The 21,399-nt window shown below is 25.7% G+C and overlaps 2 protein-coding genes across 2 annotated transcripts; both read left to right on the top strand.

The window, feature by feature from the left end:
• The first annotated feature begins 4,647 nt into the window (after window positions 1-4,647).
• Window positions 4,648-8,668, top strand: LOC140670033 (lysosomal aspartic protease-like). Its single transcript, XM_072900390.1, has 8 exons — window positions 4,648-4,796; window positions 5,866-6,107; window positions 7,041-7,159; window positions 7,289-7,488; window positions 7,592-7,714; window positions 7,777-7,921; window positions 8,061-8,156; window positions 8,226-8,668. The coding sequence occupies exons 1-8, from the start codon at window positions 4,738-4,740 to the stop codon at window positions 8,376-8,378; spliced, it is 1,137 nt and encodes a 378-aa protein (XP_072756491.1). The 5' UTR covers window positions 4,648-4,737; the 3' UTR covers window positions 8,379-8,668.
• A 7,176-nt stretch (window positions 8,669-15,844) lies between these two features.
• LOC140670016 (lysosomal aspartic protease-like) lies at window positions 15,845-19,849 on the top strand. Its single transcript, XM_072900337.1, has 8 exons — window positions 15,845-15,981; window positions 17,149-17,390; window positions 18,278-18,396; window positions 18,529-18,728; window positions 18,858-18,980; window positions 19,043-19,187; window positions 19,334-19,429; window positions 19,499-19,849. The coding sequence occupies exons 1-8, from the start codon at window positions 15,923-15,925 to the stop codon at window positions 19,652-19,654; spliced, it is 1,140 nt and encodes a 379-aa protein (XP_072756438.1). The 5' UTR covers window positions 15,845-15,922; the 3' UTR covers window positions 19,655-19,849.
• The last annotated feature ends 1,550 nt before the right edge of the window (window positions 19,850-21,399 follow it).

Raw genomic sequence — 21,399 nt, 5'->3', positions numbered from 1 at the left:
ATACTTGTACTATGTTATAATATAGACATAATTTCAAAAATTAATTATGGATTAATTAAACTTAAGTCTGTTATATTTTAAATAATAACTATATATAACTATATATACTTATTTCAAATAATAATAATTAATAATTATTAATTCGACAAATATGCTTCCAGTAATGCTATCTTTCTAGACTCTTCTATCGATTATTTTGGGATATAATCTGGTTGATGCATCAACAAAGCAAGTAATGCATTGTGCACAACTTATTAAAACAGACAAGCATATTTATTCATATTAATATCCATATTATCCTTAAGAAAAGTAAAGTAACGAAAAATAAGATATTTTTTTTATATTCTTTTACATATTTTCCATAATTTTATAAAATGTAATATATTACATTTTCTATATAAAACAATAGTACATTTTTGTTATCAGAGTAATTGATTACATCTAGAAAGTTTAGAGAATATGATTATAGATTGATCGGTATAAAATGAAATACAGTTCATTTAGTCCACCGAGTTAATGATCTAAAAATACTAGTCTTACTGTATTACAGCAGTAACGATTGGTTAGCGGACAACAATGTTCGTAATCTAACCTTTCTTTTTATGTATTGATTTCAAGTATACCTTTAATTTTTGTCAGGATACTTACTGTTTCGAGAAGAAAAAAGAATATAATCTTATATATGACATTATATATAGAAAAGAATATTAAAGAGGTGTTTATTTTTACAACAAAGTTGAAAAAGATTTACATTTCATATAAGATCTTATGTTACAACTTTGCAGAGATATAAAATTCTCTTGATAATATTTTTAAGATGTTCGACAAATTCAATTTATCATAGATATGACATGATTTTAATTGCACCAATAACTGCTTTCACATTACACTTCTTGCATAAGATGTGGATCAATTATATACAGAATTTGACAATTCTTATGATAAATTTCACACTCTGAGTGATGAATAAATTGATAAGAAAGGCTCCACTAGAAAATTAAAGATAGTAAATGAACGGTAACAAAGCGTAACAACCGTATATCTATAATATTAATTAAAATCGAGTAATTTAATAAATATGTCAGTTGAGCATACGAAAATTACAAAAATCAAAAGCGTAATTTAATCATAAAAATGGTCGTGGCGGAAGTTACTTAAATATAAATTCAAAATTAAGCATAACGAATAAACTAAAGGTAAATTAAACATAGGGACAAGTAGCGAACGTTTCGGCTTGATTTTTCAAGCCTTCTTCGGCGCAAATAATTAGAGGTGCAACAAACCAATTATTATATAATAATTACAACGCAAATGTAGTCAAAGGTATAAAATTTGGAGTCAGTACTATTCATAATTTGCTATCTTGAAACAACGACGCCCGGGTCTCACGAAGTGTTCAACAGTGCTATTCCTCTCTTTGTAAGTTAGGAAGAAAGCACTGTATATTAATTAATTTATGTAACAGTCTGAAAGAATAATAGATGATGGTGACTAAATAACTAAGCAGTTATATAAAACTATAATAAAATAGATAAGCAACCACCATATAAAAAACAAATTTTTTTTAAAAAAAGTTATATATCATAAAAATAAGAATAAAAATATAAAACAAATAAAAATAAAATAACCAATATAATTGGACATTAAGATCAAATTATTAAACAATAATCGGTTATAACTTACATTATTTTTAATAACGGAGTAAAGTCAGGTAGTCGCTGTGACAGAAACCGTATTTCGTGAAAATACTCGGCGCTAAAAGAGGACGACAATACACTGTCACGGAACGCAAATTAAGAGCGCTATTAATACTTATGAGTGCGAATGTCGCGAAGCAGGAGGCTTGTCAATCACATTATTATAGAAGTCAGGTAACCATTCCATATCAATCTGCAAATTACGGCGTTATTCTTTAAGATGCAACATTTCAGAGATTAAGCGTTTATTATAATGGAACTCTATTCAGAATCACGATATCGTCCCAATCAAAATTGTGGTTAAAATTAACTCTGTGTTCGGTAATAACGGACTTATTAATGCTATCCTTATGGATGTTGTCGGTGTTCATCGATTCTTGTATTCAGTTTCCTAAAAGTCTGTCCGACGTAAGACGCGTCACAATCGTTGCACTTAATCTTATAAACAACGTTAGTGTTGGAAAATTTCGGAATCCTGTCATTATGCGCTTTGATAGTATTATTAAATTTGTTAAAACTAAAATACGAAATCGTTGTATCAATATTCCTAACAAGATTTCTAAATTCACTTAAAGTGGATAGTCACGAGATAGTAAAAGACGAAACTTCTTCTTCTTTACGTTCATTATTGTTAAAATTAATGTATTTATTTCTATGGAACAAATGTTGTAAGCGTTGATTAATAGTGTCAAATATAAACTTTAGAAAATATCCGTTTTCTAATAAAATGTTAATGATGAAATTGATATTTATAAAATGGAAACGAAGATGTGATAATAAAAAACTCTAACAATCAAATCGATAACTGTAGACTAAACCAAGATATAATGGCCATACGGAAAAGATGGCCATCGGCTGTAATTTTTTCAATAATCGCTATATAACGCGCTTTTTTAGTCATTATCAAAGATAATTGATATTTACAGTAGTTTATGTGCATACATTATTGGAAATAACGATATTGTGAATCTTATATCATATACTTTTAACTACCTGCAAAGTTTTTCATTTGTCCACTAAAAGCTGTTATAACGTCAAATAAATTACAGTTGAGCTACCGTAATCGACGTTAGACATATATAAAGATATGTAAATTGTTATATGACCTATAATTTTTATTTTCGTTTTTACTATTTTTTTATAAATATTATGTCCATTTTTCACTATGGTCATCTTTTCCTTAAAAATTGGGTAAGATGGCCAATGCTTATGTTATACTATTTTGATAATATAAAATTTCTATTAAATATTTTCTTTTTAATTTTGATAATATTATGTAATTTAAGCTTCAGTAAAGATAATATGTCAAACACTATTAAAAAATAACAAAAATAAAAGTATTTTTTTTGCATTATAAAAAATTATGATCATTTTACCTGTGTTTTCCTTACCTTTTTTGTGGTAAGTCGGGTGTTGTGAAAGAAAGTTTAGGTACCTACCAGAGCATGTCGGTTTTAATTTTTGTAATTTTTGTATACTTAACTGACATTTTTATTAAATTACTCTATTTTAATTTATATTATAGATCGGCTCATTTACGCCTTGTTACCGTACGTTTACTACCTCAATGATAAATTCAATCATTTGATTTTTATACGGGCTAACGATGTTAACCATCCTTATGATAAAATAATGTTAAGTTTAATGACACATTTTCGACAATAAACCTCCAATTGTTTAGTAAAGCTTTACAAAATTTCTTAAGAAGAGAGAAACCACTAACATCCTTCGATTTTCTTTCTTGTTTATATGAACAGGCTTCTTGTTTTTGGATCAAGAAAATAAATCGATCAAGACTCCACTTTTATCATAGATCAAATATGTGATCGGATAATCCCTCTTTACTATGGAGCCAACATCAGATTCTTCTCAATTTGCTTTAATAACATAAAAGATTCTATGAAAAAAGAACGTGCGATAACATTGACTTGTAATTTTTATTTATAATTATAAAATACAATATTATAAGCAAATATATTGTGATATTTTTAAAAATTTAAATAAAAGTACATGCGAGATATATTTTTTATTAATAATTTAATGTATTTCGTTTAGTTCATAATACTGCATTATTATAAAATATATATATTTTAATATATTGTCTAAATATAAATACAAATAAATTAATTTATTTATCTAAAAAATCTTTTATATACTATATTCATAATGTATTAATTTTATATATTAACCCTTCAGATTTTTATTTTATTTTCATAACAATCCAAATGTTTCTATTTAATAATGTGTTTAAATTATTCTCATAACAGTATTCGTGATTAAATTACTTTATTTTAATGTAAAAAATTATACTTTTTTAATAAAAAAGATAACATGTAATAAAGATGGTCAATATAAAACAAAGACATATACCTATATATATAGAATAACTATAATTTTTCAAAAAAAAAACGTTATTCAACCGTATCTCAAGAAAAATTTATCAAACTAAAAAAAATATATTACATCACGTGTTGTACTTTATCATTAATTTATTTTAATTATTTGTACAGTGTACCGTACATTGTACTTTCCATAAGAAAAAAATCAATTTTTTTATCGCCAATTAACCAAGTTGCATGTCATCAACATGAATTTTGAATAATTTGTGCATAATTGTGTCTTATTCTTGAACAGCGATACTTTATTGTAAAAACAGTTGATATGAGCTTGTTGCTAATTACAATGTTATCTTTTACGAACAGAATGTCATTTGCAAAGTTCATTGTTGCATGACTGTCTGTCTAGTCAACGTAAACAATGTATTCTTTCGAAACGCTAATCGCTTCTTCCTCATCAATCACGCACACATCTTACAATTAATTTTAATACAGTTGTCCTAATTAAAAAAAATACTAAACAATATATTCTTAGATTTGATTGATCGATAAAAACCCGGAAATATATATTTTGAATGCGCGCGATCGTATATATACCAGTCACCACCGCACACTAATTCTTTAGTCAATTACAATTTATTTTTTGTAGGTTTTATAGATCCACTTACAAAGTGTAGGAAAAATTCACCGGAAATTTCTGAAAGATGTTTCGCCTTTTTGTGGTGACCGCGGCACTCGTTGTGCTGATCAATGCACAAATAAGGTAAATCTACACATTGTATTGCATTATATAGTATCATGTTATATCAAATTTATATAAAAATCAGTTGACACCTCGGGACTACGTCCAATTTCTTAAAATCAATATAAAACCTGTAATTTTTTAATCAGAATTGAACGAAGTTTCTGTACAAAATTGTATGTTTGTTTTTTTTAATAAAAAAATAAAAATAAAAATTTAAAAGTAATAACGTTATTGCACACACATTGTACTGCATTCTATATATATATGGAGACAATAAATAATTGAATTTATAAAAATTGATCTACCTCATAATCGCATCCAACATTTATACAAAATCTGCGAAAATGTAATAAAATTTTAATAAAAAATAAACCAAATTTTACTACAAAAATGTATATTTGTTAGTTAATAAAAAAAAGTAGAATGTTCTTTAATAAAAGATGACTTATGAATTCACGACGTTCGCGCTTTTGTCTATTTAATCACGATTTCTTTATCGTTCTTAATGGTATTTTTTGATCTGTAAACACAGATAAATAAAAACTATTTTCTGATGTATAAGCACAATATATAACTGAGTTGCTTTTGCTTATTTGTTTACTCGACAATATCTTTATATTTTATTACTAATAAATACAGTTATTTAATTTTGAGTAATTTTCTTTAATAAGATTGCATGCAACGATATCTCTAACTAAAAATTAAAATCTGTTAAATTACGATACTTTAATTTAAGACATTAAATTATAAATAAAATAATATTTCAGATATGTGTGCAATATGTAAATCTTATATCTTAAAAGATATTAGTTTAAATAATTAAACGTTGTTATACATAATAATGTTTATACATAATCTTTAATACTATTTATATTTTATATTATAAATATATGTAATTTTGATTTTTATAACAATTAATTTTATATAACTTTCTCATAACTTATATTTTCGTCATGTTTGCTCTTTATATCAGTAAAAATATAATTAATATATATATATATATATATATATATATATATATATATATATATATTTATATATGTATACATGTAGCAAGAAAATATAAAATTGTTTATATTACTTTAAGGATTCCATTGCATAAGACGGATTCTGTTCGAAATACTTTGAAGAAAGCTGGTGTTGACGTGCAAAAACTCTTGGCTGTAAATAATACTGGATCAGAACTACTGACCAATTTTTTAGATGCTCAATATTATGGTAATATCAGCATCGGAACTCCGCCGCAAAACTTTACAGTAATATTTGATACTGGTTCCTCAAATCTTTGGGTACCATCAAAACAATGCAAATGGTCAAATATTGCTTGCCGTAAGTATCTTAATATATATGTATATATATATATATATATATATATATATATATATATATATATATATATAAAATAATTAATTTGCACTAATATACATGTAGCAATATATTTTGAATTGCGCGATTTATGAATATAGATATGTCCTTTTAACAAAAGGTGAATTGAGAAGCATTTTATTTTATTCTTCCTTCATTGAGAAAAATTCATAAAAATCTTTTTTTGAGTACTCAATATGTCTCTCTTTTAAATCAAAGTGTACATTGGAATATTGTAAATGTTGTAAAATTCTTTTTTATCCAGTAATTATATTCTTCAAATTTATATTTAAAAAGATTATATTTTTGGAATCTGTAATCCTCATCAGACATTCGTTTCAAAACTTAAATCCAATATTAGGGTCAATTCTCACTACAGGTAAATCGAGACGCTAATTAAAAGTAAATTTAGGTGTAAAATTTAGATAAAATAATAATAGAGTTAGGTTTTATAATTTGATGTATTTTAATGCCATTAGAGCTATTAAATAAACAAAATTAACATTTGATTTTGTGAGAAACTTAAGTAAGTATCTATTATCCGATTTTTACCAAAAAAGATATGAAAAACAATTAAATTAAAAACTGATGCCCCATGAGAATTAAATGAAATGAACAAATGCAGTTTTAAAAATTAAAATTATTAATAATATCACAAAATCAAGTCTTTACGATTTACATGCACAGACTATTTATTCAATTCATCAAACTCATTTTCTAAAGATACAAAGAAGCTGTGCCACATAAAGATAACTCAAGAATTAAAACGATAAATGCATTCACATATATATACATAATAAATTAAACATTTGTTTATTCTGATCAATAAAAATTTCTTTTATTTTTGAAAATTTTGTAATACTACTAATTCGTGATATTACTTATTATTTCTTGTAGTATTACATAACAAATATGATAGTAGCAAATCCAGCACATATAAAAAAAATGGTACGGAATTTTCTATTCAGTATGGCAGTGGCAGTTTGAGTGGATTCTTATCTACTGATGTCGTGACTGTAAGTCATCATCAATCAAATATTTCAATAGAGTTGCAACTACAATCATAGTTTATAAATATTTCCTAAATATTTTTTGTTATTTTATTGCACAATAATACTTTATTATTAATACTAATTTTTTTATAGGTTGCCGGCCTCAATGTTGAAAATCAAACATTCGCAGAAGCAATTAGCGAACCAGGCTTAACGTTTATTACTGCAAAGTTTGATGGCATTTTGGGCATGGGCTACTCTAATATAGCCGTCGATGGAGTGACGCCTGTCTTCAACAACATGGTCAAACAAAAGCTGGTGCCACAAGCTGTTTTCAGCTTCTATCTGAATCGGTACGCATTTTTTTCCACTATGCTCAGTGCATGTCTAAAATTGTTTTTAATAAAAAAAATGAAGTATATACATTACAATCTAAAAAGTATACAATCTATGCAGAGATCCTTCAGCTGCTGTCGGAGGTGAAATGCTATTGGGTGGTACTGATTCTGCTCATTACAGCGGTGATCTTTTATACGTTCCTGTTACTAAACAAGGATACTGGCAAATTGGCTTGAATAAGTACGTTATTTCCTAAATTACTTATCATGTTACAATAAATTATTAACGTTATCACTCTGTAGTATCAAGGTAAATAATACTGTCTTGTGCGAAAATGGCTGCCAAGCTATTGCTGACACAGGTACCTCACTAATAGTTGGACCTGCAAAAGAAATCGCCATTATTAACAAGCTACTTGGAGCTGTTACCGTTGCTGGAGTAGCAATAGTAAGTAGACAATCATATTTTTTACTGACATAGCTTTCTATAAAAAGATCTGTATAAAATTCTATATAAAATATTACTGATATGTATTATTTAATATTTGTTAACTTATTAATCATTTAATATTATCTTTTGTTCAAAGCTGGATTGTGATAAACTTGAGAATTTGCCTACAATTGAGTTAAGTGTGAATAAAAATGACAAGTTAATTCTTACTTCTAACGATTATGTCAATAAAGTAAGTATTATCATCATTCGATTTTAATTATTTACACGAATTGTTCACATTGTATTTAATTTTTCGCAGGAGGAAGCACTAAACCTTAAGGTATGTACGAGCGTCTTCTCGGATGCGCTAGGCGATTTCCCACTATGGATTCTCGGCGACCCATTTCTTGGCACTTACTATACGGTGTTCGATTTAGAAAAGAACCAAGTGGGATTTGCCAAGTCGAAATAAAGGCCGATTGCTTTGTTTCAAAGTTATATCCTTAGTATACGTTATACATAAAAAAATTACAACCTTGCAAATAATTATATGTTAAATTTGTTTTAATACTTATTGTTCCGTAATTTTTGATTACGGAAATTGTTTATGCAATGCCCTTATAAACAGATATTTGTGATATAAGTATCCGAAATTTAAAATAAAGATATATGCAATGTTACATCTATATAATATATCTATTTAATATATCTTATATATATATTTTTTTCCAACTAAATAAATTAATAATTAAAATAAAATAATCTTGTCTTGTACTTAATAACATTAAGTTCATATATCAACTTTTCACAGTTATATTTAAAATTATTATTTGTTCTGTACATAATAATATAACAATCAATAGTAACGGTGTATAACAGATAATGTATAGTGATACGTTTAATAAATTTTTTCGTTAATATTGCTAATAAGAACAAGCGATCATTTTCTTTCTTATTGTGTATTTAATTATCTTCATAATAAGCTCATGTTTAAGTGGTCTTCTTTTCTTCAATATAACTAAAAATCACGGTTTTTTAATAAAATAATAAAGTGTTTCAAAGATATTTCTATTACTCCTTTTAAAAATTTCCTTTTGTAGCACCTCTTTTGTAATAAAAACGTAGGTAGATAATATAAATCTTGGACTTTTTTCTACAGACTCTAGATGAAAATCGAAAAATCGGTGTTATTTGTTTCTGTGAAACTAACATAGCAACACATCATCTGTAATAAATTTCACAATTGCAAGATACTCCAAAACAGTACAATTTCTTTCTTAAAAACTTGCAAACATTTAGGAAACAAAATAATTTATAATATATTTTCACTCAAACAATTACAGTCTCTTGAAAAAATTTTATTATTAGATCTATCCACATTAATTATTTGTGTATTGAATCCTTTAAAATTTTATAATAATCATATATAAGTCAAACATTGCAGTCATTTAAAATTATATTAAGAATAAGGGAAAATTCTTGCTTAATATCTCTCTAAAGATAAATTTTATTAAAACGAATATAACAACTAATGCATTTGTGCATTATATTTTTTAATTTATAAAGAACTTGCTATTATATAAATTAAACGTCATTTAATTGACTTGAAAATAAGAATATATAATAACACATAATAAAAGCAAGTGCTTTCATATATTTATACGATACTATTGATACTAATAAAACATTTCAGGATAAAATTAAAAAATCGAGATCCTAGAAATATAAAAGTGTTGACATAAAAATTGTTACACAGGATTATCACAAAATTTTTTATCTTATTTCTAAATATGTTATATATTCTTATTACTATCAGATAATAGAGTTAAACTTAAGTATATGTTAGCTAATTTTACTTGTGTTAAAATAATTTTGTCATATAACTTAAGATTGTACCTTTGCTATTAACACTGTATACACCACTTGACAAGAAAAAACTGCTTCTCGTCAATATTTATTAATTTGAAGATTTTTAAAGTTTTTTTCAAAATGTTTTACTTATTACATGTTTCTTCAATTATTTGATACAACATGACACACATTATTTACACACCTTATAATTAAATATAATATCAGGATTAATAATTAAAATTTTACTAGTATAACTCATTGCATAAATACAATTGTATGTAATATGTAAAATTTGAAAATTAAAAAATTGTAAAGAATGTAAGAATCTTACAAAGTGCAACAGAATATTTATACAAAAATAATGAATAATAACAACAAAAATATCCTGCATTCTCTTTATCGACATTTATCAATTATTCGATATAAAATATTATAATTTTTTGATAACGTCATCGATAAAAAGATATCGTTTGATATCTTTTTTTTATTTAAATGCTTATTAAATAAATTATATAAATGTTGATCAAATATATTAAATATATTTGCTAAATAAATACACATATTAGAATGACATTACTTATACACAAGGAATACTTACTATTAGATTTTAAACTCCTTCTAAATTCTCTAGGACCTGCAGACTTGTAGGCCCGTCACGTATATTTCTGCTAGATTGCGCGAAGTCTAAACTCATTTTTTTTAATGTACAGCATTACAAAGAAAAAAAATCAACCCCTGTGTACCGCAAATAATAATTGAATATCTTTTAATACTTTCATAAAGAATGCGAAAGTCTCATGAGAGATGTTTTATTCTATTAATATATAAGTACTACCATAGTGCCAAAAATATCAGCGAATAATTTAGAAATTCTTTTTTGTACATTACAGCTGGCACAAGATCGGCACGTATAATCTTCTTGCGATAATAGATTATATTCTAAAAACTATCATTCAACTGTTTTACTTAGATCATACTCAGGGTACCACAAACTTCTTTATAATAGCGATGGAAGTGCCCGAGTACCATAACAAGATTCAGGTGATGTTTACAATGACTTCTGTTGCTTATCGCAATAGAGTTTATGAGATTTCTTTTATCTCTCATATCTTGTCAGATATTCGGCTATGATAGGTCCCATTGACATATATAATGTAATTATAATCTTAAAATGTAATTGCAAAATAGAAAAAATTAATTTTGCCTTAATAAACTTTAAAGATTTCATGAATTAAACATTTTATCGTAGATATTGATAAAATTATTTGATGTGTGTAAATTTCAACCTATCAGCAAATGAATAGGAAAGTTCAAATTATTGTGCGCCAAAGACGCCATTACGCAATACCTTATACCTTTGTTCGAACTTACTCTTTCTGATTGTTAAATTTCTTTTTAAGAAACAATTTAACAAAGTATGCCTTTAATGTGTTTTAATTATATTTAGAATTTTGTAAATAATTTTCTGCGAAATAATGGTTTTTTCATTATAATTTTTGTACTTGTATATTATAACATAGATGCATAATTTCAAGAAATAATTATGGATTAATTGAACTTAAGTCTGTTGTCCTTTAAATAATAACTATATATAATATAATTTTAATAATAATAATTAATCATTATTAATTCGACAAATATGCTTGCTAATAATACTATCTTTGTAGATTCTTCTATATTATATAGTTTTGTGATATAATCCGGCTGATGCATCAACAAGCAAGTAATGCATTATGCGCAACTTATTAAAACAGACAAGCATATTTATTCACATTAATATCCATTATGCTTAAAAAAAAGTAAAGTAACGAAAGATAAAGTATTTCTTTTATATTTTTTTAAATACTTTTCATAATTTTATAAAATGTAATATATTACATTTTCTATATAAAACAATAGTACATTTTTGTTATCAGTGTCATTGATTACATCTGGAAAGTTTAGAGAATATGATTATAGATTGATCGGTATAAAATAAAATACAGTTCATTTAGTCCACCGAGTTAATGATCTAAAAATACTAGTTTTATTGTATTACAGCAGTAACGATTGGTTAGCGGACGACAATGTTTGTAATCTTTTTTTTACGTATTGATTTCAAGTATACCTTTAATTTTTGTCAGGATACATACTGTTTCGAGAAGAAAAAAGAATATAATCTTATATATGACATTATATATTGAAAGGAATAGTAAAGGTGTTTATTTTTACAACAAAGCTGAAAAAAATTTACATTTCATATAAAATCTTATGTTACCATTTTGCAGAAATATAAAATTTTTTTGATAATATTTCTAAGATGCTTGACAAATTTAATTTATCATAGGTATGACATGATTTTAATTGCACCAATAACTGCTTTCACATTACACTTCTTGCATAAGATGTGGATCAATTATATACAGAATTTGACAATACTTATGGTAAATTCCAAACTCTCAATGACAAATAAATTAATAAGAAAACTCCATTAGAAAATTAAAGATAGTAAATGTACGGTAACAAGGCGTAAAAACCGAATATCTATGAAATAAATTAAAATCGAGTAATTTAATAAAAATGTCAGTTGAGCATACAAAAATTACAAAAATCAAAAGCGTAATTTAATCATAAAAATGATCGTAGCGGACGTTACTTAAATATAAATTCAAAGTTAAGAATAACGAATAAATTAAAGGTAAATTAAACATAGAGACAAGTGGCGAACGTTTCGGCATGACTTTTCAAGCCTTCTTCGGCACAAATAATTAGAGGTGCAACAAACCAATTATTATATAATAATTACAACGCAAATGTAGTCAAAGGTATAAAATTTGGAGTCAGTACTATTCATAATTTGCTATCTTGAAACAACGACGCCCGGGTCTCACGAAGTGTTCAACAGTGCTATTCCTCTCTTTGTAAGTTAGGAAGAAAGCACTGTATATTAATTAATTTATGTAACAGTCTGAAAGAATAATAGATGATGGTGACCATACTAAATAACTAAGCAGTTATATGAAGCTATGATAAAAAAGATAAGCAACCACCATATAAAAAACAAATTTTTTTAAAAAAAGTTATATATCATAAAAATAAGAATAAAAATATAAACAAATAAAAATAAAATAACCAATATAATTGGACATTAAGATCGAATTATTAAAGAATAATCGGTTAGAACTTACATTATTTTTAATAACGGAGTAAAGTCAGGTAGTCGCTGTGACAGAAAACGTATTTCGTGAAAATACTCGGCGCTAAAAGAGGACGACAATATACTGTCACCGAACGCAAATTGAGAGCGCTATTTATACTTATGAGTGCGAGTGTCGCGAAGCAGGAAGCTTGTCAATCACATTATTATAGAAGTCAGATAACCATTCCATATCGATCTGCAAATTTAGGCGTTATTTTTTAATGTGCAATATTTCAGAAATTAAGCGTTTATTATAATGGGACTCTATCCAGAATCACGATATCGTCCCAATCAAAATTGTGGTTAAAATTAACTCTGTTTTTGGTAGTAACGGACTTATTAATGGTATTTTTATGGATATTGTTGATGTTCATTGATTCTTGTATTCAGTTTCCTAAAAGTCTGTCCGACGCGTCACAATCGTTGCACTTAATCTTATAAACAACGTTAGTGTTGGAAAATTTCGGAATCTTGTCATTATGCGCTTTGATAGTATTATTAAATTTGTTAAGACTAAAAGACGAAATCGTTGTACCAGTATTCCTAACAATATTTCTAAATTTATCAGTTAAAGTGGATAGGAACGAAATAGTAAAATACCAAACATCCTCTTCTTTACGTTAAAATTAATGTATTTATTTCTATGGAACAAATGTTGTAAGCGTTGATTGATAGTGTCAAATATGAACTTTAGAAGATATCCGTTCTCTAATAAAATGTTAATGATAGAATTGATATTTATAAAATGGAAACAAAGATGTGATAATAAAAAAACTAAAAATTAAACCGATAAAAGTAGAATCAACTAAGGTATGATAGCCATACGGAAAAGATGGCCATAGGCTGTAATTTTTTCAATAATCGCTACATAGTGAGCTTTTTTAGTCATTATCAAAGATCAATATTTACAGTAGTTTACGTTATTCGAAATAACGATATTGTGAATCTTCATATTTTTACTTTTAACTACGTGCAATGTTTTTCATTTGTCCACTAAAAGCTATTATAACATCGAATAAATTACAGTTAAGTTACCGTAATCGACGTTAGACATATTATAAAGATATGTAAATTGTTATATGACCTATAATTTTTATTTTCGTTTTTACTTTTTTTTTATAAATATTATGTCCATTTTTCCGTCACTATGGTCATCTTTTCCTTAAAAATTGGGTAAGATGGCCAATGCTTATGTTGTACTATTTTGATAATATAAAATTTCTATTAAATATTTTCTTTTTAATTTCGATAATATTATGTAATTTAAGCTTCAGTAAAGATAATATGTCAAACACTATTAAAAAATAACAAAAATAAAAGTATGTTGTTTGCATTATAAAAAACTATGGTCATCTTACCTGAGTTTTCCCTATCTCTTTTGTGGCAAGTCGGGTGTTGTGAAAGAAAGTTTAGGTACCTACCAAAGCATGTCGGTTTTAATTTTTGTAATTTTTATATACTCAACTGACATTTTTATTAAATTACTCGATTTTAATTTATATTATAGATATTCGGCTCATTTACTCCTTGTTACCGTACATTTACTACCTCAATGAAAAATTCAACCATTTGATTTTTATACGGGCTAACGATATTAACCATCCTTATGATAAAATAATATTAAGTTTAATGACACATATTCAACAATAAATCTCCAATTGTTTAGTAAAGCTTTGCAAAATTTCTTGAGAAGAGAGAAACCATTAACATCCTTCGATTTTCTTTCTTGTTTATGTGAACACACTTCTTGTTTTTGGATCAAGGAAATAAATCGATCAAGACTTGACTTTTATCATAGATCAAATATGTGATCGGATAATCCCTCTTTACTATGGAGCCAACATCAGATTCTTCTCAATTTGCTCTAATAACATAAAAGATTCTATGAAAAAAGAACGTGCGATACCAGTGACTAGTAATTTTTATTTATAATTATAAAATACAGTATTATAAGCAAATATATATATATTTAAATATATTGTCTGAATATAAACACAAATTAATTAATTTATTTAAAAAAATCTATTATATATAATATTCATAATGTATTAATTTTATATATTAACCCTTCAGATTTATTTATATTATTTGTATATTTTATTCTAATAACAATCCAGTTGTTCCTATTTAATAATGTGTTTAAATTATTCTCATAACAGTATTTGTCGTGATTAAATTGCTTTATTTTGATATTAATAAATTATACTTTTTTAATAAAAAAGATAACATGTAATAAAGATGGTTAATATGAAACAAAGACATACATATGTATAGACAAAAATTAAAAAGAAAAATGAGTGTAATTCTTACTTGCATAATTAAAATAAAAAATGTAGAATAATTATAATTTTTCAAAAAGAAACGTCATTCAACCGTCATTCAACTATCTCAAGAAAAATTTATCAAGCTAAAAAAAATATATTGCATCACGTGTTTTGTGTACTTTATCATTAATTTATTTTAATTATTTGTACAGTGTACAGTATATTGTACTTCTCAAAAGAAAAAATTTAAATTTTTTATCGCCAAACAAGTTGCATGTCATCAATATAAATTTTGAATAATTTGTGCATAATTGTGTCTTATTCTTGAACAGCGATATTTTATTGTAAAAGCAGTTGATATGAATTTGTTGCTAATTACAATGCTACCTTTTACGAACAGAATGTCATTTGCAAAGTTCATTGTTGCATGACTGTCTGTCTAGTCGACGTAAACAATATATTCTTTCGAAACGCTGATCGCTTCTTCCTCATCAATCACGCACACATTTTGTAATTAATTTTAATACTGTTGTGCTAATTAAAAAAAATACTAAACAATATATTCTTAGATTTGATTGATTGATAAAAACCCGGAAATATATTTTGAATGCGCGCGATCGTATATATAGTCACCACCGCACATGAATTCTTTAGTCAACTGCAATTTATTTTTTGTAGGTCCACTTACAAAGTGTAGAAAAAATTTACCAAAATTTCTAAAAGATGTTTCGCCTTTTTGTGGTGACCGCGGCACTCGTTGTGCTGATCAATGCACAAATAAGGTAAGTCTATACATTGTATTGCATTATATAGTGTCATGTTATATCAAATTTATATAAAAATCAGTTGACACCGCGGGACTACATCCAATTTTTTAAAATCAATATAAAACCTGCGTAATTTTTTAATCAAAAATGAATGAAATTTCTGTACACAATTGTATGTTTGTTTTTTTTAATAAAAAAATAAAAATAAAAATTTAAAAGTAATAACGTTATTGCACACACATTGTACTGCATTCTATATATATATACAGAGAGAGAGAGAGAGAGAGAGAGAGAGAGAGAGAGAGAGAGAGACAATAAATAATCGAATTTATAAAAATTGATCTACCTCATAATCGCATGCAACATTTATACAAAATTTGCAAAAATGTGATTAAATTTTAATAAAAAATAAACAAAATTATACTACAAGAATGTATATTTGTTTGTTAATAAAAAAAATAAAAGTAGAATGTTTTTTAATAAAAAATTCTCTGTGAATTCGCGACGTTCGCGCTCTTGTCTATTTAATCACGATTTCTTTATCGTTTTTAATGGTATTTTCTGATCTGTAAACACAGATAAATAAAAACTATTTTCTGTCGTATAAGCACAATATATAACTGAGTTGCTTTTGCTTATTTATTTACTCGACAATACCTTTATATCGTAATTCTAATAAATAGAGTTATTTAATTTTGAGTAATTTTCTTTATAAGATTGTATGCAACAAAATCTCTAACTAAAAATCAGAATCTGCTAAATTATGATACTTTAATTTAAGACGTTAGATTATAAGTAATATTTTAAATATATATGCAATATGTAAATCTTATATCTTAAAAAAATATTGGTTTAAATAATTAAACTTTGTTACATAATGATATTTATACATAACCTTTAGTACTATTTATATTTTATATTATATATATATATATATTTTATATATATATATACATACATATATATGATTTTTATAACAATTAAATTTATATAACTTTCTCATAACTTATATTTTTGTTATGTTTGCTCTTTATATCAGTAGAAATATAATTTATATATATATATATATATATATATTTATATATATTTATATATAATTTATATATATATATATATATATATATATATATTTATATATGTATACATGTAACAAGAAAATATAAAATTGTTTATTACTTTAAGGATTCCATTGCATAAGACGGATTCTGTTCGAAATACTTTGAAGAAAGCTGGTGTTGACGTGCAAAAACTCTTGGCTGTAAATAATACTGGATCAGAACCATTGACGAATTATTTAGATGCTCAATATTATGGTGTTATCAGCATTGGAACTCCGCCGCAAAACTTTACAGTAATATTTGATACTGGTTCCTCAAATCTTTGGGTACCATCAAAACAATGCAAATGGACAAATATTGCTTGCCGTAAGTATCTTAATATATATATAAAATAATTAATTTGCACTAATATACATGTAGCAATATATTTTGAATTGCGCGATTTATGAATATAGATATGTCCTTTTAACAAAAGATGAATTGAGAATCATTTTATTTTATTCTTCCTTCATTTATAAAAATTCATAAAAACCTTTTTTTAAATACTCAATATGTTTTTCTTTCAAATCAAAGTGTACATTGAAGTATTGTAAATGTTGTAAAATTCTTTTTTTATCCAGTAATTATATTTTTCAAGTTTATATTTAAAAAGATTTTATTTTTGGAATCTGTAACCCGCAGCGGACATTCGTTTCAAAACTTAAATTTGATATTAGGGTCAGTTTGACACTACAGGTCAGTCGAAACGCTAATTAAAGATAAATTTAGATGTAAAATTTGGATAAAATAATAATAAAGTTTTATAATTTGATGTATTTTAATGCCATTAGAGCTATTAAATAAACAATATTAACGTTTTGATTTTGTGAGAAACTTAAATAAGTATGTATTATCCGATTTTTATCAAAAAGATGTGAAAAAAATCAAATTAAAAACTGATGTCCCATGAGAATTAAATGAGATGAACAAAAGCATGTTAAAAATTAAAATCATTAATAATATCACAAAATCAAGCCTTTACAATTTACATGCACAGACTATTTATTAAATTCATCAAACTCATTCTCCAAAGATACAAAGAAGCTGTGCCACACAAAGATAACTCAAGAATTCAAACGATAAATGCATTCACATATACATATATATATACACAAAAATTAAACATTTGTTTATTCTGATCAATAAAAATTTCTTTTATTTTTGAAAATTTTGTAATATTGCTAATTCGTGATATTACTTACTATTTCTTGCAGTATTACATAATAAATACGATAGTACCAAATCCTACACATATAGAAAAAATGGTACGGCCTTTGCTATTCAGTATGGCAGTGGCAGTTTGAGTGGATTCTTATCTACTGATGTCGTGGAAGTAAGTCATCATTAATCAAATATTTCAATAGAGTTGTAACTACAATCATAGTTTATAATAAATATTTTTTAAATATTTTTTGTTATTTTATTGCACGATAATACTTTATTATTAATACTAATTTTTTTATAGGTTGCCGGCGTCTCTGTTAAAGATCAAACATTCGCAGAAGCAATTAGCGAACCAGGCGTAACGTTTGTTGCTGCAAAGTTTGATGGCATTTTGGGCATGGGCTACTCTAATATATCCGTCGATGGAGTGACGCCTGTCTTCAACAACATGGTCAAACAAGGCCTAGTGTCACAACCTGTTTTCAGCTTTTATCTGAATCGGTACGTATTTTTTTCCACTATGCTCAGTGCATGTCTAAAATTGTTTTTAATAAAGAATACGAGATATATGTGTACATATATGTATATATCCCATATTTTTACAATCTAAAAAATATTCAATCTATGCAGAAATTCTTCAGAAGGTGAGGGTGGCGAATTGACATTGGGTGGTTTGGATGCAACTCATTGCGACGGTAATATCACCTACGTTCCTGTTTCTAAACAAGGATACTGGCAATTTGCCGTGGATGGGTACGTTATTTCCTAAATTACTTATCATGTTACAATAAATTATTAACATTATCACTCTGTAGTATCACGGTAGGTAATATTGAGATATGCAAAGGTGGCTGCCAAGCTATTGCTGACACAGGTACTTCACTAATAGCTGGACCTGCAGGAGATGTCAATGTTATTAACGACGAATTAGGAGCTACTACCATTGCTGGAGTAGCAATAGTAAGTAGACAATCATGTTTTTTACTAGCATAGCCTATATATTCTATAGAAAAATCTGTATAAAATTCTGTATAAAATATTACTGGATATGTATTATTTAATATTTGTTAACTTATTAGTAATTTAATATTATCTTTTGTTCAAAGGTGGATTGTAATAACCTTAAGAATTTGCCTACAATTGAGTTTACTGTGAATAAAAATGACAAGTTAATTCTTACTCCTAACGATTATATCATTAAAGTAAGTATTATCGTCATTTGATTTAAATTATTTACACGAATTGTTCACATTGTATTTAATTTTTTGCAGAATGTAGTGGCAGGCGAGGAGGTATGTCTGAGCGGCTTCTCGGCTTTGCCAGACGGCGTACCATTATTATGGATTCTCGGCGATGTATTGCTTGGCCCTTACTGTTCGATATACGATTTAGGAAATAACCAAGTAGGATTTGCCAAGTCGAAATAAAGGCCGATTGCTTTGTTTCGAAGTTATATCCTGAGTTATATATAAAAAATGACAACCTTGCAAATAATTATATGTTAAATTAGTTTTAATACTTATTATTCCGTAAATTTTTATTATAATTCTTTATGCAATGCCCTTATAAACAGATATTTGTGATATATTCGAAATTTAAAATAAAGATATATGCAATAATAACGTATCAATAATTTCATACCCATCTATGTTATATCTATATATCTATTTAATTATATATATATATATATATATATATATATATATATATATATATATATATATTGTTCAACTAAGTAAATAAATAATTAAAATAAAATAATCTTGTCTTGTACTTAATAACATTAAGTTCATATATTAACTTTTCACAGTTATATTTAAAATTATTATTTGTTCTATATATAATAACAATTATATAACAATCAATAGTAACGGTAGTGCATAACAGATAATGTATAACGATACGTTTTATAAATTTTTTCGTTAATATTGCCGATAAAAACAAGCAATCAATTTCTTTCTTATTGTATATTTAATTATCTTCTTAAGAAACTCATGTTTAATTGGTCTTCTCTTCTTCAATATAACTAAAAATCACTGTTTTTTAATAAAATAATAGTTTTTTAATAAAATGTTTCAAAAATATCTCTATTACTGCTCTTAAAAATTTCTTTTTGTAGCACCTCTTTTTGTCATAATGATGTAGGTAGATAATATAAATCTTGGACTTTTTTCTACAGATTCTAGATGAAAATCAAAAAATCAGTGTTATTTGTTTCTGTGAAACTAACATAGCAACACATTATCTGTAATAAATTTTACAATTGCAAGATACTCCAAAACAGTACAATTTCTTTTTTAATAACTTGCAACATTTAGGAAACAAAATAATTTATAATAATTTTCACTCAAACAATTACAGTCTCTTGAAAAAATTTTATTATTAGATCTGTCCACATTAATTATTTGTGTATTTAGTCCTTTAAAATTTTGTAATAATCATATATGTCAAACATTGCAGTCATTTAAAATTATATTAGGAATAAGGCAAAATACTTGCTATAATATCTCTCTAAAGATAAATTTTATTAAAACGAATATAACAACTAATGCATTTGTGCATTATATTTTTTAATTTATAAAGAACTTGCTATTATATAAATTAAACGTCATTTAATTGACTTGAAAATAAGAATATATAATAACACATAATAAAAGCAAGTGCTTTCATATATTTATACGATACTATTGATACTAATAAAACATTTCAGGATAAAATTAAAAAATCGAGATCCTAGAAATATAAAAGTGTTGACATAAAAATTGTTACACAGGATTATCACAAAATTTTTTATCTTATTTCTAAATATGTTATATATTCTTATTACTATCAGATAATAGAGTTAAACTTAAGCATATGTTAGCTAATTTTACTTGTGTTAAAATAATTTTGTTATATAAGTTAAGATTGTACCCTTGCTATTAACACTGTATACACCACTTGACAAGAAATAAAAAACTGCTTCTCGTCAATATTTATTAATTTGAAGATTTTTAAAGTTTTTTCAAAATGTTTTACTTATTACATGTTTCTTCAATCATTCGATACAACATCACACACATTATGATTAAATATAATATCAGGAGATTAATAATTAAAATTTTACTAATATAACGCATTGCTTAAATACAGTTGTATGTGATAGGTAAAATTTGAAAAATAAAAATTTGTA

The sequence above is a fragment of the Anoplolepis gracilipes genome, chromosome 10 (genome assembly GCF_047496725.1).
Source record: "Anoplolepis gracilipes chromosome 10, ASM4749672v1, whole genome shotgun sequence".
In the NCBI taxonomy this organism is placed as follows: domain Eukaryota; kingdom Metazoa; phylum Arthropoda; class Insecta; order Hymenoptera; family Formicidae; genus Anoplolepis; species Anoplolepis gracilipes.
This window is presented reverse-complemented; position numbering and strand designations above follow the sequence as displayed.